Source organism: Rhipicephalus sanguineus, chromosome 8, assembly GCF_013339695.2.
Source record: "Rhipicephalus sanguineus isolate Rsan-2018 chromosome 8, BIME_Rsan_1.4, whole genome shotgun sequence".
NCBI classification, from domain to species: Eukaryota; Metazoa; Arthropoda; class Arachnida; order Ixodida; family Ixodidae; genus Rhipicephalus; species Rhipicephalus sanguineus.
In genome coordinates this window covers 156241388-156265850 of record NC_051183.1, presented here as the reverse complement: position 1 = coordinate 156265850, position 24463 = coordinate 156241388, and the positions used below count along the sequence as shown (strand labels likewise).

Here is a 24463-nt window from a genome sequence, read left to right as displayed (position 1 = left end):
TCCGTTACAGATGAGAAGGTAGGAGTGGGCATTTATTCAACATCATTAAACTGGTCTTTTACAGCGAAAGCTGTTATGAGATCATTTCACCGGCCGTTTTTGGCGCCGTAGTTGTCCGCCGCCGCCGCCGCCGGTGTCCGTAACCAGTATCGCTCGAAATAAGAAAAAAAACGAAATAAGAAAAAAATTCCAGGATGGAACGAGGTTCGAACCTGGGCCCTCTGCGTGGGAGCCCAGTATTCAACCTCTGAGCCATGCCGGTGCTTGAAACTGCTTTGCAAAAAGGTCCTATACAGGCTTCATGTCGGGAAGAAACCACATTAGCAAATGCAATATAGCGTGGTAGAAGAGTAAAATAAGCACCAAGCGTCGCACAACGCGAATTCTGTAACCAGGCGTCACACAATGCGAATTGCGCAACGAGTAGGTTGTTGAATGCTTCCAACCCATTACAAAGGGCTCTGCCATAATTCTTCATCGTCATCAGGCACAGCATCAATAAAGTGAGCATAATGCCTTCCATGCGTTTAGCAGGTACCAACGCTCTCCGTAGAATGACGAAAAATGGCACAGTGCCTGCTGCCCTACTTCTAAAAAATTACAATGATTTATAGCGTAGTGGTTTCCTCGCAAGTGCACTTGTATTGGTTGCCAAGGAAGCCCATAAGCGCATGATCCATTTCCTCGGGGTCTCAGTAAAATTACAATGATTTATAGTGTAGTGGGTTCCTCGCAAGTGCACTTGTATTGGTTGCCAAGGAAGCCCATAAGCGCATGATTCATTTCCTCGGGGTCTCAGTAAAGTTCTTCACCCCCCCCCCCCGTCTCTCTCCCACGTCAACGTATGTTATACAGCATGACGGGAGAGGGAAATAGCGACTGGGCGTCACCCAATGCAAATTACATAACTGATGGGCCGTTTAAAGCTTCCAACCCATTACAAAGTACTGAGCCATAATTCTTCATCGTCATTAGTCGTCGCGTCAACGAAGTGCACATAATGCCTTACAGACGTGTAGCTGGTGCCTCGCTTCTCCGCAGAATGACAAATAATGGCTTAGTAGGTGCTCCCCAACTTCACAAAAATTGTGATTTATGGCGTAGTGGGTACCTTTCTAGTGTACTTGTATTGTAGCCCCAAGAGAGCTTAACGGGCTCTAGAAACGCCGCTCTTCCAGCTTTCGCTGTGACTGTGCTGCGGTTTCAGCGCAGGCCTGGCGGTTTTTTTAGTACATACTTATTTGATTTATTTCATTTATCGTTAATTTTTTATTTAATTATTTTATTTAACTCACTCTTTCTCTCCCTTTGATTATTTTCTTTTCTTCTATCTCTTTAGCATCCAATTCGGAAACCGTAAACACAGCTAATATTTTCGCTTACCTACCAATTATCAAATTATCTCTTTAGAATTATCCCCCCCTTTTTTTTCTTTTTTTTAATTCACAATCCTACTGCCGCACGAGTCGTGTCCGATCACTTGTGGTGGGTTGTGCCATTCCTCTAGGAACAACCAACCAACCAACCATTCGAAAAGTGCTGGCGTTGATTCCTTTTGGCAGTAGTGCCTTGTGTGGGGAAGTTCTAATTCTGCAATTTTGCGAATACTGATTTAAAATCGATTATTTTGTTTATGTGGCGCGAGCAAGACAGGAAAACAGTTGTCGTCGTACTGCTGCAAGCATTTCCCCGAGACACTGCACATATGACAGGCAACCACCCACTAAGCTTCTTAGCACAGCATACTGTACTTCAGAGGCCCCTGGGCGTGAAACTACCTGCTCGTGAATTAGCGAACCTCTTTACGTTAACAGTAAATTTTCATTGTTTTCGTTGCGCATTACGAGTCTGATGCTGTTTTGCGCCTGGTTTTTTAGGCAAGTAGGCGTGAAAATAAAATATAGCGTTATCGTGCCTGAGGTTCTCAATTTAGTCAGTAAATTATTGTTCTGTATTGCAGCTAGAGTTATTTGCTTTGAACTCACATATCTGTAACCCTTCACATCTCGAGTTGTTTTTGAAAAATCGTTTCCAAAATTCCAATTCCTTAGTGCCTGCTTGGATCGGCACAATAAATAAATGCCCGAAATACATTCGGAATAATATATTTGTTTGTATAACATTCATAAGCATGTGTTCAATTGTAGAGTCAGTTGGCTTCACTATACACTGTGATCGTCCCAAACAAAACTTCCGTGGCCTGTGAAAGTTGGGACTATAGACTATGTTACGTAAGGCATATGAGCGCCGCCATCATGGGCTGTTAAACGAATGTTTTCTTGTTTTTGTATCCCCTGACGCCAGGGTTGCCAATGGTGGCTACTTTTCGCCAAATTGGCGAATTTGAGAGGCCCGTGGCGACCTAAAATTGTGAGTGGCGACATGGCGAATTTTCGGCGATTTTCGGCTTAGGTCTCCACTGAGTTATGCATCCTAAGCTCAGTGTCCTCCCAACGAATGAGCGGCAACATTGTCCGTATTTTAACACGAAAGTGTTTTATGCCGGGGTCCACCAAGTACATCCGTCACGGATATGACGTTGATAAAATAGACGCCAACGGGTGAGAAAGAAAAAAACCAAGAAAAATATACCCCGCTGGGAATCGAACCCACGACGTTGCGGCCGCGACGGCAAGCCCCCGACGCGCTACCGAGTAAGCTAACTTGGGAGATGCTGGACACGGCGCGAACGCGCCTTATATCTTTCGCACATTCTCTTTCGCGGCGGGCGGAGCGGGGCGGTGCCGCCGTCTGTGAGGTGTGAAAAGAAGTAATGCTTCACGATCGACACTTACTAGCGCTTCCTCCGAGATTGCACGCGATATCGGAGGTCATGGTTAAAGCGTCTCGATACCAGAGAGGTTGACTGGCCGCGCTGCCGTCGCCGAGGCACGCTTGACGCAGTTATGTTCTTTGCCTTTGGCTTCGTGTTAGCGTGCGTCGGCTCATCGGAGTAGCTTCCACGTGCACCAACGGGATTTTTCCGCGGCCGACTGCTTCAATTGCGAGAGCACCGACTAACAAAACTGCTGCAATATGCGTTGCAGAAAGGACGCGATTTCGACGGGCGAATGTCGTGCCTTGGTGGAGCGAGAGCAGCGCCTGCGAGACAGAGGCCAGCGGGACGCACGCGTTTGCGGCTCAAGGCTACGAACCTCTACCTCCCGTGTTGCTGAAGCGCAGTGTGTGTTATGTATGCATCAGCACAGGCGTCGGCTACCCGTTACTAGAAAGCGCACACCGGGCCGTTTCTCTCCTTAACTGACGACGCTTTGAAGAAGCGCATACCGGGTACCAGTGTTGATTATGAGCTTGTTGATATCATCTTTACGCGGGATTCACGATTCGCTGTGTCCAAATATCACATCGTCAGCTACCACAACGGTTTAATAATGATCATGGTCGTTAGTCGTCGCGTTAGAGACATGCTGTCAACATGGGTGCATCCACGTCAAACGGTGCTATAGCTGCCAAACACGAATAGACATTGTACAAGCTCTCATATATCACTACACAATAAGCACTACTTCTGTGAAGACACGTTTAACTTTCGTGTTATACCGATTCCTATGACGGAGGGATCAGCCATGTTTTTTTTTCTTCTTTTTAGGCCCACGAGTAGAATGTGCACATTACGCGTCATTCGGTATCTCCTCAAACATAGCGACATCCTAGCAAAGTGTAAGTCAGAGGACTGCCTTGCGTACCGCGAGAGGACAGTGTTTGACTATAAGTTTATGAGTTTAGGTGCTTTAAGCTTCTCTAAAGTTTCGCTTCTGAGAGGGCTAGACGACGGGTTGGCCGCGTGTTCCGACCATTTGTTCCGCCAAAGCTCCAACTGTTCTGAATAGCTTGGCGACTTATTCACTGTTGCAGTACCCCCAATTCAGCTCGTAAAGACTGTTCTGGAATAGCGAAGAGGGGCGGATACACGGCCATTTGTGCAATCAAAAAATATTTATTGAGGCATTTTCCACTGTTCTCGGTGAGCGTGTGCAATGAAAACAATTGCTATATAACACTTTACATTGTCTACCTGTTCATTAATGACGCATCGGATTTACACGTGTAGATATAAGTGACTATAAGATAAAAGGGTCAGTGGCGTTCTTTATCATGTTAGTTCACATTTAAAAGGTGTAAGACTCACTAATTATCGGTTCCTGGAAGAAGTCTGTCGTGTTACCGTCGATAAACCTTATAATCCTTTTAATTCTTGTAAGGGTACGTAAAGCTGTCTACAAACAACGATTTCACGTTTTCGCCCGAGGTTTACCACACTTTTACCTTTGAAACGAGCCGACAGGGATGGAAGGATATCAAGAGCGTTTCATTGATTCACCCTTGCGCCGCCACGCACATCCTGCGGCTAGTCGGAGAAGCAGCACCATGCACTCCCATTGAGAAGCGGGAGATACAACTGGCATTGAGAAACATCAATGTAATTTAAGGGTCTTGGATGGTACTGTATTCTACGGGGCTATACGTGAGTGGAAATTTTCATTACTATGTATGCCGCACATTTCTAGGATGACGAGTTTTTTGGCGATATTTGTAAAAAAAAATGGCGACTTTTGGCGACTTTTTGCACGTCGTTTGGCGGCATTTACTCGAAAGTCAGTGGCAACCCTGCCTGACGCGAACTGATAAAGTCAGGAAACGCCGAATGCACCAATCCAACAGTTTTCATGTGTATACGCCCACCGTAGCGCTGTTCGTTAGTTGTTCAAGATAAAACACGGCAAGGTTAACAGCGCAGCTTGGCGGCGCTGAAACCCGTCCGTAAAATAGTCTATACTGTAAGTGTGTGTGTGTGCTGCAGTTAATTCGAACTGACGCCTTGGTCCCGGCACATCCCTGTGTGTTTCTATGGGGGAAAACTCCCTGTAATTCGAACTCATCGGTATCCACAACGGTTAATTCGAACTGGGAGCCTCCGGTTTTCAATGCTCTTCGCAGAAGTCGGCCCAGAGTGATTACTATAGAGACCGGATTTTAGGCAAATGCCTATTTTGTTCCTTGCGCCCGTATCGCGCCATTTTGATATATGAGCATGAATTAGAGGTTAAGAAGAGTTTTTACAGTGTTTTATAGTGCCTATAAATGCCTATTTTTGGCGTTCGTGCCTAAATGCTTACAAATGCCTATAAATGCCTATTTTCAAAATTAATGAGAACAGACAATAACGCCAAGGAAAGTACAGGGGGTGTTATCTGTAGTATTTAGAATGTAAATGTGAAGAAAGTAAAGTGGACGAAAAGATGACTTGCCGCCGGCAGGGACCGATTTTCAAAATTGGCGCTTATATTAACGCTATTTAGCCTCACGTTTCGCTCCCGGGTGCTGTTTGAGACCGTTATTCATGTTACCGCGCAAGATTGATTGTTGGGAACTATGGGGTTCAACCTAGTCCTCTAGTTCAACCAACTCTAGTCCTCTAGTTTAACCAACCAACAACCGCTAGCAGCAGTGAAGCGGGACACGCCGGCGAGCATTCGCCGCCGCGCTGACATCGCCTAAGCGGTTGGTGAATGCGAAACCTCGGAGAGGCGTCAGCGGAAAGGAGAGTGGAGAGCAAATAAAAAGAAAACAAAATGTGATGTACACGCAGCTTTTGTTTTCTTTGTAATTTACCTTTAAGGTGTTCACTGCAGTAGCGTAGACAGAAATCTTTTTCGGGGGGGGGGGGGGTACAACCATACTTTAATATATGTTCGTGCATGCGTTTGTATGTGTGCGTGTATATTCACCCCCACCCCCCCAACCACCGCCTGTCTACGCCAGTGGGTCACTGCCAGGCAGGGTGTCGGAACGGAACGAAAACCAAAAACGTAAAACGAAAAAAACGATATTTTTGACCGGAACGAAAACGTAACCGAAGCGTTATTTATTATTTGGTTCCGGAGTGAAACCGAAATTTTTTCAATCGTTTTTAAGTTCACGAGAAAACTTGCCAATCTGGAACAATGGAGGTCATGAAACGCGAGCAATTATGCATATCTCAGGGTACAGTATTAGCGCGTACCTTATGCAGGAATTCCAAAGCAATGTTGAAATTCTTCCAACAACGAAAACAGTGGCAACCAGAGATGTTTATATTAACGCAAGTGGACTTTTGCGCGCCTGTCACGCAGGCCAGCGTGGGGAGGACATTGTAGGCGCTGAATTTGTTACAGCGAAAGCTGTTATGAGATCACAACAGCCGATTTTGGCGCCAGTTGTCCGCCGCCGCCGGTGTCCGCAACGGCTATCGCGCGAAATAAAAAATATCGGCAGATCTCACGCCTTGTGAGAATGGGTTTCATGAGATTTCATGCGTAGCAATCAGCGACTAATTGTCTATGTTGCATTTTTTGGCTTTGATCCAAGCGTTACGAGGTGGATCGACGTGTTTTTGAAAGCGCAGTAGCTGTGTGCACATCGTGGCCTTACCAGGCACGGCATTTACACTGGCATTTAAAGGGTAACTTAAGGAGCACAGACGTGAGTATTATCGAAACGAGGGGCACTTTACGGCGCGATGATGTGAATATTATACGTAACTGTCGTTAGCTATTCCTGCGGAGTCGAGCAACACTTGAATATAGCTTGCAGAATCGTAGGAATACTAGTGTAATGTTTATTAGACTGCTATAAAAGCGGAGCCAACACTGTAACCACAACTGACGTTAAACCTACATGACGCCTGTATCATAGCAGTACATATACAATGTTTGTTGCTTTGTTGTAAAATTAGATAGCCAGCAATGCAACCACAATTGTCGCTGCACGGATATTACGCCTGCATAGGGTCTTTTTCCAAAGCAGTTTCAAGCAGTGGCGTCCATGGCTCTGTGGTAGAATACCTGACTGTCAGGCAGAATACTTGGGTTCGATTCCTGCTGGGATCCTCATTTTCTTCTTTGCATTCGTCGGGTCAATGCTGCCGATGTCGGTTTTTCTCTACGGTCTCGCATTTAAATTACCAGTTTCTGTTCTCGCTGTTCTTGGGAAGATATAAACTGTCAATCACCTATGGCGGATACCCACTTACCGTTGCCCGTGGCATACGGTTATGTGCCACACGTGTCTGGAGGAAAGGGTTTGACGACGCACGCGACAGGATTTCCATGTTTTTCATGTCATGACCAGACAGTCATATTCGCCAAACCCTCTTACCCTCCCAGGCCGAAGACGCCGCCAAGACCCAAGGTCTGGCCGCCGCCTGAGGAAGGGGGGCTCCGGTAGGGCTAGTCTCCCGGCCCCCGCCTCCCTTGACCCCAGCAAGGACAAAAATAAAGTTATGTCTCTCTCACTCTCTCTCCCATGCCAATTTTGGTATACACCAAGCTATGGAGGCTGTCGCGTAATTAATACCCGAGCCCTAGACCAAGCATTCTTTCTCTTTATTCCACTGCTCGTGTCTACGTCTTCTTTCTTCTCTTTGTCCTCCTGCTTGTTGCCGCGCGGCCGCAATCGTCCGCAACATACTCCCAAGGGGCCAAGGCGATCACGAAGCAGTTGAATCTCGCTGACTTGCCTCCAGAATGTATAACTTTTGAACGGGTCGTTTTATGGTGTGTCTTGGGCATTTAGGCGTGCGTGCAGCGTCCATCGTTTGCCCCTTAGCTTGCGTTCCAAGAGTTGTAGCCTTCGAGGTGACGACAGCAGCGGGTTCCACACTATCCGTGACCTTGCGAACGCTGGTCTTAACCGAAACCTCATTCGTCTGGTCGTGATGGGAACGAGCTCCCAGTGGCTGCGGGTCCCCTGGTCTCTTTGAGCGGCAGTCTCCTTCGCGCAGACACTCCAATCTCGCTCGCGATGCGATTCGCGTTGCCGCTTTGGCGCCACGCGTCAGCTCCCTGGACTCGCTAGCGATTCTGACGGCGACGCGGTGCGAATTCTCTGCTGCGACGTTCCGTGAACGCGCCCTGCTGGACGACGTCGCCATCATCGTCTCCCTGCCCGAATCTCCCGAAGGGTGTCTTCTCCCTCGATTGGTCTCGCTGTCGCTCGAGCCAGACCTGGAGTAGAAACTTCGCGACTCCCAACAGCCTCTGCGGTCGTTAGAATTGCGTGCGCCTTGAGACGTGCGCGTCCTCCAGTTCTCTTTCCAAACGCCCGGTTGCATCGGCGGTGTGACCGACCGGCCACGCTGTCTCCACTGAGGTCTGCCCTGTTGAGTACGATCCGGCAGAGAACGGGGTCCATCGACGGCGTCGTCTCGGCAATCGCCGTACCGCGTGTGGTCGTAGTCCCGCGAAGACGTGTCGTTGTTGCCGTGGTAGGGCGGCCGGACTCAGAAGCCTCTGCGAGGACCCCGAGCTCCGTCGAAACCACCACCGCTTCCTCCTTGAAGAACGGGAGGATATCTTGATGGTCTTGCCGTCTGAAGGGCGCATCCTCTGAAGAAAGGCCGCCGTTGTGACGGTGGGCCGCCGCGATAGCACCGCGGAGATGAACTTCTTTCGCGTTCCGTAGTGCCCTGAACGGTCCAGCCGAACTTGGTTTCCACGGCCGTCAGGTTGCTGGTTAAATGATCAACCTTTCCAGTCGCGACCTTCCAGTAGACGTCGGAACCAAGTAATACGCTTACTTCCTGTGGGGGCCATGTGTCGGGATGAAAGTTGTCTGCGGCATCATAGTTCTTGTCGCGCAAAAGCTGCAAAATATCAGTGCTGAGCGGCGGGCTTGTAACTGCACACACTTCGGGGACCTCCAAGGCCTCCACGGTTACCGCTATGTCCCTACGTTGGCCTCGTAAAGTCAAAGCTACCCGTCGACTGCGCATTACTTCGCGGGGCTTCGAGTGGCCGAACGTCACCAAGGAAAGTTCTTCGGTTCCGATAACCGGGCATCTGAGGTCCTTTGAGACATCCGCTCGGATGAATGTGCGCTGGCTACCGCTGTTAAGAAGAATGCGCACGAGACGCTTTTGGGACCTGCGCTCGATCCAGATTCGTCCCGTTTGGAGAAGAACGGCGTTGATTCCGCTCAGGGCGCTTGGGGCCGATGTCACTGACGGTGTGTTCGTGCCTCGCCCGGCGATGCGAGGCTCGTCTTGGTTCACTGTCGTTGCGTTTACACGGGCTGGGGCTGCCGGCGTGAACAATTCACAGAGGATAGTGAGATGTCGTCGGTTGCACTTACTACAGATGATGCTGCGCGCACGTCGGCAAAAACGCGCCATGTGGTTTTGCAAGCCGCAACGGTAGCAGCAACGAGCAGTGCGCAACCGAGCCCGTTTTTCCTCAGCTGAGAGTTGAACGTTGCAGTCCGCGATGGTGTGCTGACAACTTCTGCATAAGGGGCACACCTTTTCCGTAACTGGAACAGATTCGGCAGCAAGTGCGGGCGCTGTAGGCAAATGTCCCATCGGTGCTGACGGAGGTTCGACATCTTCTTCGGGCAGTAACCGCGAGAAAGCAGACGGTGTTCGTCCTGGCCTGCCTTCCTCTCAAACCTCAATTTGCATGCGCAGGAAGCTTAGCACTTATGCATCCTGACGAGCTCTTTCTTCGGGGGTCGCTATACCGGACGTATCCTGCGCGGCTTCTTTGGACTTCTGCCGGTAGAGGATCGCGAGGTCGTCAGGCAGGCACCTCATTAGGACGCGGTTGAGGACCACGTTGTACTGGTCGGGTGAGACGCCCAAACCGGTCAGTGCTGAGACGTGAAATTGTACCTTGTCGTATAGTAGGCGAAGTTTGTCGACATCTGCCGAAGACTTGACTGGTGGTAAGGCGAGCAGGTGGTCGATGTGCTCGTTGATGAGCAAGTCTCGTCGACCAAATTGCTCCGTCAAGGTCCTGATGGCGACCCCATAATTGTCCTCCGTGAGTCTAATGCCTTCGATGGCTCTCTTCGCGGCGCCACTCAAATACGAGAGGAGGTACTTAAATTTCTCAATCGGCAGAAGGTCTTCATTACGGTGTGTAGCGAGAGAGAGGTAGACGTCAAGGCGGCCGACGTGGCCGTGCCGAAGTCTCGCCACTTTATTCGAAGGCCCTAGTACAAGCAGAGCGGCAACGGCTGCCGGCGTCCAGCCTCCAGGAGCGTGAGCTCGTTCCTAACTGCTCGCGCCTCGAGCGCTAGGCATGAGCTGCGCGAGAGACGCGGCGCGGTGGTTGGAAAATGACGATGATGATGAATGGCGATGATGATGACGCTACAGATTACTCCCCCCCCCGCAGAAATGAAGCCGAAATGAAAAGAAAAAACGATGGGGATGTATATACAAGAATATTGCTATCGCGAGACAAGAGCGTCCGTGAGAAGTCCAGGTCGTGAACGTGCTAGGACCTTCGGGAACCGGTAAGTCTCTGGCGGGCGGCTCTGGGAGAAGCGCAGCGGACGAGGAACCGGGCGAAAGTATGCTGTGGTCATACCCAGGTGTGTCCCACGGCGACTTGATGGGGCCTTTCGGTATCGCGCCGGTTGTCGCGAGTGAGCGCGGCTGACAGAGGTGCCCGCAGATGCAGTTGAGGGCGGGTGCAGATGTCGTTGCAGTCGTCGGCGCAGCGTTGTCCACTGGGTCATATGACGGGGGGCGCGTCGACGCAAGTGCGTATCGGTCACATGACGACGCACGAAGGGATGTCTCCGCAACGCATAGATACCCTTGAGGGAGATGGCTGCACCGCGTGGTAGCGTTGAAGGGCGGGTGTGAAGCTTTTGCTGTGTTTGGCGTCGAGCGCGGTGGCTTCGTCGACGTAAAGTCGCGTGCGGTAGACATGTGTGGCGGTTGGGCGTCGTTGCCGTTGCGACCAGTGCGCCTGCGTAGCGGTCACTTGTCGGGTGGATGGTGTCCTGCGTCAAGGGCTCCGCAGAAAACCTGTGGTGAAGCTGAGCAGGCGTGGTCTCTGCTGCAGGTTCGGACGGCGAACCTGTGCTTTTGGAAGCCCTTACGGTGGTCGGCTCACGAGGGCTGGTGTGCAGGTCGGCATGCTGGATGTCTGCCTCTGTGGCTGGCGTGGCATATGCGGTCAGCTCAGGCGTATGCTGACCAGGCACGTCGTCCTCAGGCTCATCAGTCATAGTCGCAGCGTCTCGGAAGTTCGGCCCTCGGTGGTTAGGGGCTGGGACTTCGGCTGCGAGAGACTGCGAGGGCGAGGCTGGTCGCTGCTGGCAAGATGCGCACAGTGTCGAGGTCGATGGAAAGACGGGTTCGTCGGACATCATCGCTGGCAATGCCTCCGCAATTGGGGGTCGTATAGCGGGCATGACGATGTCCCTGTCTATGACAGACTCCAAGGCGTGCAGCGAGGTAGCCGTCGTGGAGCCTGACGTGGCAGAAGTGTCATGGGCCATGGAGGTCGGGGAAGATGTGCAGTTGGCCGGCACGTCTGAAGGACCATGGGCCGCGGCTGTCGAAAAGACAGAGCTCTCAGTGGAGTGGCCGATGGCAGCAGGCACTTCCTGTGCCTCGTGAGGCGGGTGGTCGGGCGCAGGAATCGATGCGCTGGTGGCCTGACGTGAGGTCGGAGGAGTCGTAGCCGGGGAAGGTAGGTCGTGGTCATGAGAGGGCTGCGGGCCGGGTGGTACCGCTCGCGTTGACGGCGGGGAAACCCGGAACTCACGGGTCCCCGGTAGCGGGCGGTACGTCTCGCCATAGCGAGCCAGCACCGCAGCGCAGAGGTCGTCGTATGGCTGCGGGCTGGATGACGACGCGGCGGACAGATGACGCAGCTCAGCTGGGAGGGCGTCAAGCAGGATGTCGTGCATCAGTGGCTGTGCGGTGACGCCGTTCACCGCGAGGCAGGCGTCGAGCTGCATAAACCACGCTCGGGGGTAGGCCGAGTGGAACGGCGGAACTGGAGGGCAGAGTCGCGGAAGCATGGCAGGGGGCCGCTCGGCGAAGGGCGTGTTCTCCGGGTCACTAGTTGTAGCGAGAGAGAGGTAGACGTCAAGGCGGCCGACGTGGCCGTGCCGAAGTCTCGCCACTTTATTCGAAGGCCCTAGTACAAGCAGAGTGGCAGCGGCTGCCGGCGTCCAGCCTCCAGGAGCGTGAGCTCGTTCCTAACTGCTCGCGCCTCGAGCGCTAGGCATGAGCTGCGCGAGAGACGCGGCGCGGTGGTTGGAAAATGACGATGATGATGAATGGCGATGATGATGACGCTACAGGTGGATCGTGGCACTGAAGTGGTCCCGGAAAGTCTGCCAGTCGCGCAGTGCGCCGGAAAATGTAGGTATCTGAAGTCTCGGTGGACCACTGTGCGATGACGCGGTGCGGTTGCTGGGCCGGGTGTCCCCTCTGTTACACGAAGTGCAGCGTCAGTGACCTCGGTATGCGCTGAGCTGCCGGCCCCAGCGACGTCGGCGTTCGGTAACGTAGCCTCGGGCCTTGAAGTCCTCGTTGCCGTCGGTGTGTTGGCGTGTTCGCGCAGGAAGAAGCGCGCTCGAGACACGGCATAGGACACCTTCCGGTCGTAGTCTTCCGCGGCCTCGAGCTCTTCGTCATAAGCGTCATCGTCCGTGGCGTCGAGGATTTGCTTGTTGAGGTTGCCGAGCTCGACGTTCTTCTAAGTCATGTATGTAACGTGCGAATCAACTTGAGCGGCATCGGGAGCCGTGGCCTGAAGTTCTTCGGTCAGGATCGTAATGGTTCGTGTGACGCTGGCCCTGACGACGCCACGGTTCTTGCGGAGCCGCTCCAACGATGCCATGGAAGCTGGAATTCTTGGAAGGGCGATGACCGGCGGGTTTTCGGCACCAGAAAGAATGTCGCGTAATTAATACCCGAGCCCTAGAGAGGAACATCATCAATGCCAGAAATCCGCTGGCTCTGGCGGCGAAAAGGATCAAGAACACGGGCTCAGTTATTGTGGCATTCGACGGCTGGAAAGTTCCGAACTTTGTGCGCTACGGACCAGTGTTGGTGAGGTGCTGTTTGTATCGAAAACAAGTGGACAACTGCTATGCATGTGGCAGATTGGGACATCGGGCCGATGTGTGCCCCACCCCGAACGAAACTATTTGTAGGGGATGCAGCGCCCCGAACCCGGACGAGCAGCATCAATGTATTCCCAAGTGCAAGCTGTGCGATGGTGCGCACATGACAGCAGCCAAAGAGTGCAGACACCGGTACCAGATCCCGTACGTGGTAAGGAGAAGAAGATGGGAAAGGACGGCAGAAGCCTCCAGAAACCGAGACTCGACCCCACCATCTGGCAGCGGTGACAGCAAGCAGACTCAGCAGCTTTCGACACAAGGGCACAGAGGACGCTCCAGGTGCAGACGGCGTTCCCGGTCGACAGGGCGCTCTCGGTCGACAGGGCGCTCCCGGTCCACAGGGCGCTCCAGTTCCTCGTCCACGGCCAGGGGGCGTTCCAGCTACCAATGTCACCGAGGCGTCAAGTTCCAGCCGACTTGGGCTGATCGTGTCCGTGGAGACGTCACCGGAAAACAGGTAACGCAGGGTTTGCCGCCAGAGCATGAAAACGACAGGCTTGCGCAATTAGAACGCGAAAACGAGATGATGAGGAATACGATAGCAAAACTCATGGCAGAAATGGCCGAGATTAGGAGAGGCAAGGGAGAGCTCTCTAGCTTGGCAGACAAGCAAATAGCTGAGTCGGTACCGACGGAGATACCCGTGGTGGCCGCCTGTGACGCGGAGAGGCCCGCCAAAAAGAGGGCCATTGGTGGAGAGCAGGAGACAATGGCGAGCAGAGCAAAGTCAGAGATTCGCGAGATGCTCTCTTCTCTGAGCGAGAGCGTGAAGCAGATGAATGAAACGGTCTCCCACCTCCAGTGCAGCATGCTAACCATGGAAGAGAGGTACCATCAGCGCTTTTGCAAAATAGAATCGTTTCTAGAAAATGTGGCAATGGGCCCGCGGCCGCTCCAGGCAATGGCCTCAGCCGGTGAGAACGTGAGGGCTTTCGAGATGGTCAGTGAACCAATTCAGCAACAGCCACAGGATGGCCAAGCAAACTAATTGTTTTAGAATATGGCAATGGAACTGCAGGGGGTTTCTCCACAAGAGGTCCCCCTTGCAGCAATTTATTCGCACACAAGAGGAGAAACCACACGTGGTACTCCTGCAAGAAACACTAACCGAAAGTGTAGGTCTACCTGGCTACCGATCTGTTGCAAAGCACGATGAAGGAAGAGGCGTCGGTGTCTTGATAAGCAAGAGGCTGACACATATCACCCACGACCTGCAAGTGGCTTCAAGTAAAATCGAATACATAATGATAGAAATCATTCCTGGACCCGTGAGTAGGGGGAGCATCTTCATCTTGAATGTCTACAGCAGCCCAAAAGACTTGAGGCAGCGCTTTAAGACCCTCGTCTCCAGGGCATCACAGCTCGCCAGAGACTCCCCGCTGGTCATTGCTGGCGACTTTAATGCTCCCTATCACACCTGGGGCTATCCATATGATACACACAAGGGGGAGGATCTCTGGAGAGAGGCGCTCAACCGGGACCTGATGCTTCTCACCGACCCGTCATTCCCCACTAGATGTGGTACGTCGGCTAGCAGGGACACTACTCCTGACTTGACCTTCGTCAGAGGAGCGGCGGCAGCTAAGTGGGTCAACCTCAACATAGACCTGGGTAGTGACCACTACATCCTGGCCACGACCTTGCAGGTAGAGCAGAGAAAACTGCGCAAGTTTATGGTCACCGATTGGGACAAATTTCGCAAGATTAGGGAGGATTATGTGGAAGACGAGGAGAAGCCCGATCTCGAACGCTGGACCGACCAGATTGCACGAGATGTCAAGGCTGCCACCAAGGAAGTTAGCATGGACCTCCCGGTCGAGAAGATGGATAGCAGACTAGCACATCTGATCGAGGCCAAGAGGTCCCTCCTGTCTAGATGGAAGGGGCAGCGTCTCAACAGAAGGCTTCGCAAGAAGATTGCCGAAGTCAACAAAACAATAGAGGAGCATTGCAAGGTCCTTTCCAGGCAGCAGTGGGACGATGTCTGTAATTCCATCGATGGTCAAATGCGCCGTGCCGGGCCCTGGAACCTCCTCAAGCACTTGCTAGATTAGACAAATACCAAGTCGAATCAACGAAGCACGCTGGGACGCATTTTGCACGCAGCCAGACAGGAATCCACGGACGATGAAGTTATACAGACGCTTGTGAGCAAGTACCTACAGGTGGATTCCAGCCCGATGGATGATCGTCCCCTCAAGGATTATGAGGGCGTTGAGAACCCAGAGTTGGACGCAGAGTTTGGCGTTGAAGAAGTCAGGCAAGCCCTACACGACCTAAATGGCAAATCGGCACCCGGTCCAGACAAGATCACTAACAAGGCCCTAAGGAACCTGGATGACAAATCAATAGAGCACCTCACTGAGTTCATCAACATGTCATGGAGCAACGGAAATGTTCCAGCACTATGGAAGAAGGCCACCGTCATCCTTATTCCCAAGCCTGGAAAGCCACCCAGTCTCGACAATCTTAGGCCCATCTCGCTCACTTCATGTGTGGGCAAGGTAGCCGAGCACGCAATCCTGAACAGGCTATCCCGATACTTGGAAGACAATGACGTCTATCCCCACCACATGATAGGCTTCAGACCTGGGCTTTCTACTCAAGATGCCATGAAGCTAATCAAGAATCAGATCATTGATCGCAACACGAGGGACACGAGAGCCATTCTTGGCCTTGACTTGGAGAAGGCTTTCGACAACATCCTACACTCCTATGTTTTGGGAACGATCTCGAGCCTTGGTCTGGGCAAGAACTTTTATGACTACACGAGATCCTTTTTGGCGGGCAGAGAAGCCACCCTCAAAGTGGGAGACCTCGTTTCAGACTCCGTTAAACTTGGTTCTAAAGGTACGCCACAGGGGTCGGTCATATCCCCGACCCTCTTTAACCTCGCCATGATTGGTCTGTCCAAAAAACTCTCGGAGGTCGACGGCATTAATCATACTATATATGCAGACGACGTCACCATATGGTGCACCGGGGGCAGCGATGGCCATTTGGAAACTGCGCTTCAAGATGCCATCGAGGTCACAGAAAGCTACCTCAGACCTACTGGACTCCGATGCTCACCGCGGAAATCAGAGCTGCTACTTTACAGCCCCAAGCGCAGGGGCCCCAAACCGAAAGGTTGGAGGCCTGTAGAGGACATCGACATCACTCTAAGGACAAGTGAGGGTGGTATCATTCCCAGGGTGGACACCCTCCGCGTTCTGGGTATGATGATTGAGTCAAACGGTTCAAATAACCAGACTGTACTGAAGCTTACAAGGAAAACAGACAACGCCCTGAGGTTGATAAGAAGGGTTGCTAACCGGCAGCAAGGACTATGCGAGGACAACCTCATCAGGTTGGTGCATGCTTTCGTGATGTGTCACGTCACCTACGTAGCGGCAATGCACAACTGGCAGAGGTCGGAGCGGGACAAATTGAACACGTTGATAAGAAAAGCAGTGAAGAGAGCCCTCGAGCTTCCCATGTATACGTGCTCGGAGAGGCTGCTTCACCTCGGCGTGCACAACACGCTGGAAGAGATAGCTGAGTCACAAGAGAGGGCGCAGTTCACGAGACTTTCTACCACCAGTGCCGGGAGAAACATCCTGAAAGAGCTTGGAGTTCACCCGACAGAAATCGATACCCGCTACTGCAGCGTTCCTCGAGAACAAAGAGAGCGTATTACCGTGGCACCCATACCTCGGAATGTTCACCCTGAATACAATGTAGGCAGACGACGGGCTAGGGCTAAAGCCCTCCTGGAGAGTGCCCATGCACATGCCCGGAGTTGCTGTTTCGTTGACGCTGCACGGTACCCAAACGGAAAAGCATTCGTTGCAGTCACTGTTGATCAAGATGGCATTATTACAAACTCCTCGTCGGTCCGGACCACAACGGCTGAGGTTGCCGAACAGGTCGCAATAGCCTTGGCCCTGCTAGACGACGGGAGAACAACAATATACAGTGACTCGAGATCAGCAGTTCGAGCATTCGGTAGGGGCACCATCTCAGAATCAGCCTTGCGGATCCTGCGAAATAAGGAGGTACAACAACACACAATCGTCTGGTTCCCAGCTCACATGGGACAGATCAAGGGCGCTCCGTCCAACCTCAACGAGAATGCCCATAGAGCTGCGCGAGGAGTCGTCGACCGCGTAGCTACTGAACGGCATGACGATGAGGTTGTTGACAACAAAGATCCCCCAATGACGTACAATGAACTTTGCAAGAACTTTTATCTGAGGAGGCGAAAGTATCCGCCACCGCACAGTAAACTGAACAGGCCTCAGGCATTGACGCTCAGACTCCTGCAGGTCGGGGCATATCCCAGTCCCGCACTCTTGCACAAAATTTACCCAGAAATTCAGACGTCAAACACGTGCGCGCTTTGCTCAGACTTTGCCAGCTTAGATCATATGCTCTGGCGGTGCCCTGCGTTACGGGTTCAAAACGTTACATCGTCAAAGTGGGATGCTGCGCTACGCAGTACGGATTTCAGGACGCAGCTATGGGCAGTCCAACGGGCCCACGACGTGGCGGACAGGTTAGGCCTATCTGTCCCGACGTGGGAGCGGCCCGCTACGTGCTAGTTCACGCCCCGACGGACCTAAATAAAGTTTTTCCATACCATACCCTAGACCAAGCATTATTTCTCTTTATTCCACTGATGATGATGATGATGATGTGCCTCTACACATGGCTCATACCCACACTGGGGGATTGGCCAAGAATTGTAGATATGAAGATATAAAACTACTAAGTTAACACAACAGACAAGCAAACATAAAAAGAACTAGTGCAATAATTATTTCCACATTCAGCCCAGACTTAAAAACACATTCGTATTGTTTCCTGAAGGAAAGCAATTACGGCATCAAAAACATTCCTGTGGCTGACGCCCAAATCCGAAGCACCGAAGGTGAGAATAGCGTCTATTGTTAAAATTATCCCCAGCTTAGCACAATGAGTTTCAAGAAGTCTTTTTTCTTTGTAATATTCCACTGCTCGTGTCTACGTCTTCTTTCTTCTCTTTGCCCTCCTGCTTGTTGCCGCGCGGCCGCAATCGTCCGCAACAGAGGCGATCACGATCGAGAACAGCCAGACGTAGGCGGCTAGATAGATAGATAGAAACGCTCAGACTGCCTTGGGTTTGCTTAGAAAAAAACCGAACTCTTTCGGAAGAAAGAATCCTGCGCCACCGACAGGACTTAACGTCACATAAGAAGGCTGTGCAGGCGCTAATGCGCTTTCTGCGTTCAATCCGGTCTATCAGAACGGCTATGATAGAAACATCCTGCATGTGTGTGAATGCGTGCATTTTTTGGTATGTTTTTATTTTATCTCACTCTCTATCTGTCCTCTTTCCGACCCCTAATTCCGCACCCCTGTGCATGGTAGCAAACCGGTTGTTACTACCAGGTTAACCTCCCTGCCTTTTCCTTTTCATCTATCTCTCCCTCTCTCTGTCCGCATTTAAAATGAAATGAGAAACGTATTTCTAGGAGTGGATAGGATTTTAACCCGCGCCCTCTGCGTGGCAGTCGAGTATTCCGCCACAGTTCCATTCTGGTGCTTGTAACTCATTCGCTAAAATACTCTGTACAGGTGTCATGTCTGTCAAGCAATCGTGTTAACATAGGTAATATAGCGTAGTAGAAGAGTAAAATAAAAAAACCTGGCATCACACAATGCGAATTGCGCAACGAGTCGGTCGTTGAATGCTTCCAACCCGTTACAAAGGGCCCATCCAAATTTCTTCATCGTCATCAGTCACAGCACAAATTGCATATAATGCCTTATGTGTAGCGGGTACCATGATTCTCCGACGAATGATGAAAAATTGCATAGTGGCTGCTTCGCTACTTGAGAAAAATTACGGTGATTTATGGCGTAGTGGGTATATTGCATATGTGCCTGTATTAGTTGCCCCAAGAGTGTCTACAACGGACTCTAGAAAGGCCGCTCTTCCAGCTTTCGCTGTGACTGTGCTGCGTGTTCCGCGCAGGCCTGGTACTTCTAGGGGCGAAGCGCCATTCGTCCCTCGTAGTCGTAGTAGTGCGTAACCAGTCGTAACGCTAGTACCAGATCTTGACCTCCAAGGTGGTGCCGGTGGGAGATTTTTCCTGTGCGTTGTTGAACAATAAAAAATTCGCAGCGTGCGCGTTAACTAAAAGCCGACTTCTTCTGTCTCTCATTCCCATTAGCAGCCATTGTTTACCTCCAAGGTAGTGCCTGATGAGATTTCTCCTGTGCGTGATTAAACAATAAAAATTTTGTTCAAAACGCCGTTGATTGATGAAATAAACCAACGAAAGACGCCAGATGTTTTCTAAAAGCAAAACGAAAGAACGCCAGATGTTTCTAAAGCAATACGAAAAGACGCCAGCTGCTTAACGAAAGACGCCAGATGTTTTCTAAAGCAATGGTTTTCTAAACAATAAAAATTCACAGCGTACATGTAAAATTAAAGTGAGCTGCAAGTCGTCATAACTCATCGAACCTTTAGTATAAACGCGCCCGATCTCACGTCGGTGATGATGTACTGGGCAGAATTCACGGAAGATTCACGGTTTACCGATGAACCTCCGCAGCTTCACCCACTCATCATCTTTCACTCCGTGGATATGCTGTGATTTTTTATCAGAACAGTGGTCTCGCACAGAAAGTACACTCATTGACGTGCTGCTTCTGAGATCGTGCTCACTCCTTTGACACTAAGCATTGAGCCCGCTAAAAAATCGTAATTGACTTATGAGGAAATAAGTACTCTGTCTTTGAAGCGCATACTTGTTTGTGCTAGTTAGTAGGTATTCGTGGTACAGTTATTTACGCTTCTCTAAAGAATTTTACACCTCTCCCACCTTCTTAAGGAGAGGGCAGTAACTACATCCCAAATGAAATCTTTTTTATAATTACCTTAACTTCAATGTTTTGTATACAAAAGAAAACGTTACGAACCGTTACGGAACATTTTTTTTTTCGTTCCGGAACAGAAACGGAACGGAACTTTTTGCGGTGGAACGAAACTAAAACCGAAACGAAAAACATTTCGTTCCGACACCCTGCTGCCAGGGGAGAAATTGGCTCTACGCAATTCGACCCGGCCAATAAGAGTGTGCCCAGATAAGATCGAACACGAGGTCCCGGTCACCATTCCCGATTGTGATGAAATTTACTGTAGGTCTAGGCATTACACCCAGAACAATGGTTTCGCAGTTAGCTTTGCGAAAAAAAATTTTGTTCGCCAGAAAAAAATATAAATTTTGGCCACAAAAAACGCTTTTCCGCCAATTTCGCGATTTCTGAATTTTGAGCGCACCAAGGAAAAAAACGGTGCACTTCTTCGTCACAATATTTATCCCCTTAAAGAACAAGTGAAATACAGTCTTATGAGTCTATTATTTCCCTTGCTTGTCGAAGCACATTTGAAGAAAAAAATCACAAACGTGGCAAATCGCACAAAATACCTCTATTTCAGGAATTTATTGCTGCAAGCAAGTTAAAGTGAGGATAATGAAAATCGGTACATATTAACTTTGATACTTTCGCTCTCTTTTAAAATAATTTGCGTGGTTTTATTATGCTCCGTTTTACTCGATAATTGGGCTGAAACGTAAGTGATTTGCCAAAAACGCCGAACTTTGAAAATGATTTCCTCAAAAAGGCCATTTTTAATATTTTTTAAAATCCCTCTGATTGAAGTCAAGGACGTCATCTACCATTGTGCAGAAAAAAACGTTGCATTATTTTGGTTGCTAACAAGTTATAGTGCCTCACATGTGACCATGCCAGCCTAGCGGCCGCGTCGTTTGTTATGGGCTGAAACTCGGATATAAGTTGCTAAAAATAGTTGTTCGTGACATAATCACAAATCAGCAGCTCCACACCAACAAATGCGCAGCCCGGTGTCATGGTTAAGCAAGCTTTGTCTTGGGATCAGCCGCTTGACACACCCGCAGCAGCCGCCGCTCGATGCTGCGGGCTCTCACATTACATGAGTGCCGTTTCGACTACGGATGAGCTCCGCTTGCGCGCCAAACTACGCTGAGAGGACAAATGAGAGATGGAATGCATCACTGTGAAAGTTAAAGGCCGTTAAGTGCCAACAAATGTCATAATATGCAACGAAAACTCTGCCGAAAACACGCGCTGCTGTGTTCCCTCTCATATTTCTCACGATAGCACATTTATTTAGCGCTCATGTAATCCCAGTGACTTTTCGTTGACCACCGGTTTCTATTTAACTGCGAAGCATTTCTTAGCGAACCTTTGCCACTTTGAGCGTATCTATCTATCTATCTATCTATCTATCTATCTATCTATCTATCTATCTATCTATCTATCTATCTATCTATCTATCTATCTATCTATCTATCTATCTATCTATCTATCTATCTATCTATCTATCTATCTATCTATCTATCTATCTATCTATCTATCTATCTATCTATCTATCTATCTATCTATCTATCTATCTATCTATCTATCTATCTATCTATCTATCTATCTATCTATCTATCTATCTATCTATCTATCTATCTATCTATCTATCTATCTATTCGCCTACGTCTACGTGCCCTCATGATCGCCTCCTTAACTTAGTGTAGACCAAAATTGGCATGGGAGGGTAAGAGGATTCGACGAATATGACTGTCGTGTCTTGACGTGAATAACGGGAAAATCCTGTCGCGTACGTCGTCAAACCCTTTCCTCCAGACACGTGTTTTTCTTAACGCTCTCGCATTTAATTTACCAATGTTCGTTCTCGCCGTTCCTGGGAGATATAAACTGTCAATCACCTCTGGCGCATTCCCGTACACCGCGGCCCGTGGTAAATGGGTTTACCACCGGCCGCGGTGTACGGGTATGCGCCACACGTGTCTGGAGGAAAGGATTTGACGACGTACGCGACAGGATTTTCACGTTATTCATGTCACGACCAGACAATAATATTCGTGAAATCCTCTAACCCTCCCATGTGAATTTTGGTCTACACCAATGCGGCAGTTTGGGCACGTTGGTAGTCCATCTTGAAAAAAATAAGAGCGCACGGAAAACATGGACGACAAAAAGTCACACATATGCACACACGTAGCTACGTGTGTGCACACACACATATATGCACACAGATACACACGCGCCTACGTGTGTGTATATGTGTGACCTTTTGTCGTCCGTGTTTTCCGTGCGCTCTTAGTTTTTTCGAAGTCTACACAAAGTTAAGGAGGCGATCACGAGAGCACCCAGACGTAGGCGGCTAGATAGATATGTAGATAGAAAAGCTCAAAGTGACAAAGATGCGCTAAAAATGTTTCGCATTTAAAAATCAAGATCCCAGCAGGAATCGAACCCAAGCATTCTGCGTGGCAGTCAGGTATTCTACCACAGAGCCACGCCAGGTCTTTAAACTCTTTTGGAAAAACACGTACCCTATGCAGACGTAATGCCGGTGCAATGTCAGTTGTGGTTGTAGTGCCTGCTATCTAATTTTATAAAAGAACAATAAACACTACATATGTACTCCTACGATACAGACGTCATGTCAGGTTAACGACTGCGGTGCCAGTGTTGGCTCCACTTTTAGAGGAGTCTAATAAATATTACATTTGTATTCGACTGCTGCGGTGGTTTACAATTCTGCGCATGGTTTACACATTAGTTAATTTCATATATTGATTAATTACATGATGTTGAAACAAGGACGGGCTGGTAATGGCGGCAATGTCAGTAGACAGGCCGTTCCAGTATTTGGCAGTTCGTGGGATGAACGAGGCAGCGATGTGACTTCTGTAGCGCCTCATCGTAACACGATGCAGACACGCTTATGCGGAGTCGGAGGATGCATGCATACATAGTTTCAGCGCCTTGTCCTTTCAAGACGCAACGAACTTTCACAAACGACGACATCACCGACGGACATGTCCAGGAATTCGGGACATCGACAACTAGCGCCATCTGTTGTGTTGGCTGCTAAGTGGCACCGTCACTCAATGGGAACCGACCTTTGAACATTTATTGTAGTGTAACGCTTCAATATACGCTTAAATCACTTCGTCCATATAATATGGGAGTCATTATGCCCCAGTGCGAGAAGTTTTGCTTTATTCCCATTAACTTCCTGGGTTCGAGAGCCACTTTTATGTGCTATGTGAAACTCCATAGGAGATAATTTAAAAATTTATATAAAAACAATGCGCCCTCACCTGCTTAAATCACTGAAGAGACCCAATCTCGATGATTCAATATTCGTACCCGTGAAGTTTGGCGGATGTCGGCGAAGTTTCTGAGGTTCGACGGGAACTTTTGTCTAAGGTGCATTGCAGCGAAACCGCCTTATAGGGGTGCATACGCTTCATAGTGTTTACGGTTGCCCTAAAACAGGTGAAAATGTCAGTGTTTTGATATAATCTTGCTTTTCTTGAAGCTGCTAAAGATATGGAGGGCATGAATACTGTGGAGGTCTTAAGTTGATAATTAGCGATGAGAAGTCTTAGGTTAATTAGAGCAGATGGTCAAAAATGAGAATAGCACCTTGTAATTCAAAGTAAGTAAGAATTGACAAGATATATTGATACGGATGCGAATTTTGCTCCACTGCGTGTAAGTAATCAAGGGTACTAATGAATTTAACAATTTACTTAAAACTTATTGGTGAAAGTGGTTAGTATAGAAGGACATGTATATTATATATATATTTAGATATAGTATTGCAATGCACGCCATTAATATTAGATGGCTGTCGCATGCAAGTAACTAGCAGTAGATACTGTTATAGCTAATTAGTAATCAAAGGTATAAGAGATATGGTAATTGTACTCTGTCATTATTAATACTTACACCTTGAAGTAAATAGAAAAGGGGTCAATAAGAATCAACTAATCCGAGGATTGCGTTGTAATGTATCACATGGAAGTGGAGACGAAGAGGATCAAAGGTAAAAGAATCTTAGGTTGCTAATTAGTGATTAGGGGTATTTTAGCTTAATTACCATTAAAATTAACAGAGTTGACAATGACCCCCAAGAATTCACACTGAGTGAGATTTACTCAGCAACACTATGCACATTTGCACCCTGACTATATAAGTAATCACTTGTAATGAATTCACCAATTTTAAGGTTATAATAGAAATCTTTCAGTATAGAAGGGTATGTACATGATATATATAGGGTATTCAATGTATGAAATTAACATCCGAGATAGATAGTAACATGCAATTATCTTTAGTGATAATTATCAATAATTAGTAATCAGGGATAATTTGGGAAAAATCTATGGAACCTAGCAATTAAAGATGACGATTATAGTTTATTAGTGATTGTTGTAGGCAGTTGCCAAGTGCGGGGATATGGTCAATAAATTAATAGGTCGACAACATAGTAATGCATCAAATGGAAGCATATAGGCTGAATACATTTGGAATCTGTGCTAATTGGCATTTAGGGGCTCTGCAGCGTAAATAATATTAATATATTTTACAGCAGAGTTATGCCCACGCTTTGTACTACTCGCGATGTAGACAAAACCGATCAGTCATT

General features: G+C 49.2%; 1 protein-coding gene across 1 annotated transcript in view; it reads left to right on the top strand.

Moving 5' to 3' along the window:
* Positions 1-15113: 15113 nt before the first annotated feature.
* LOC119403622 (uncharacterized) overlaps positions 15114-24463 on the top strand; it is an 18646-nt gene continuing 9296 nt past the window's right edge. The window contains exon 1 of the mRNA XM_037670543.1: positions 15114-15623. Coding sequence (XP_037526471.1) covers positions 15114-15623 — 510 coding nt within the window. The remainder of the gene's footprint in view (positions 15624-24463) is intronic.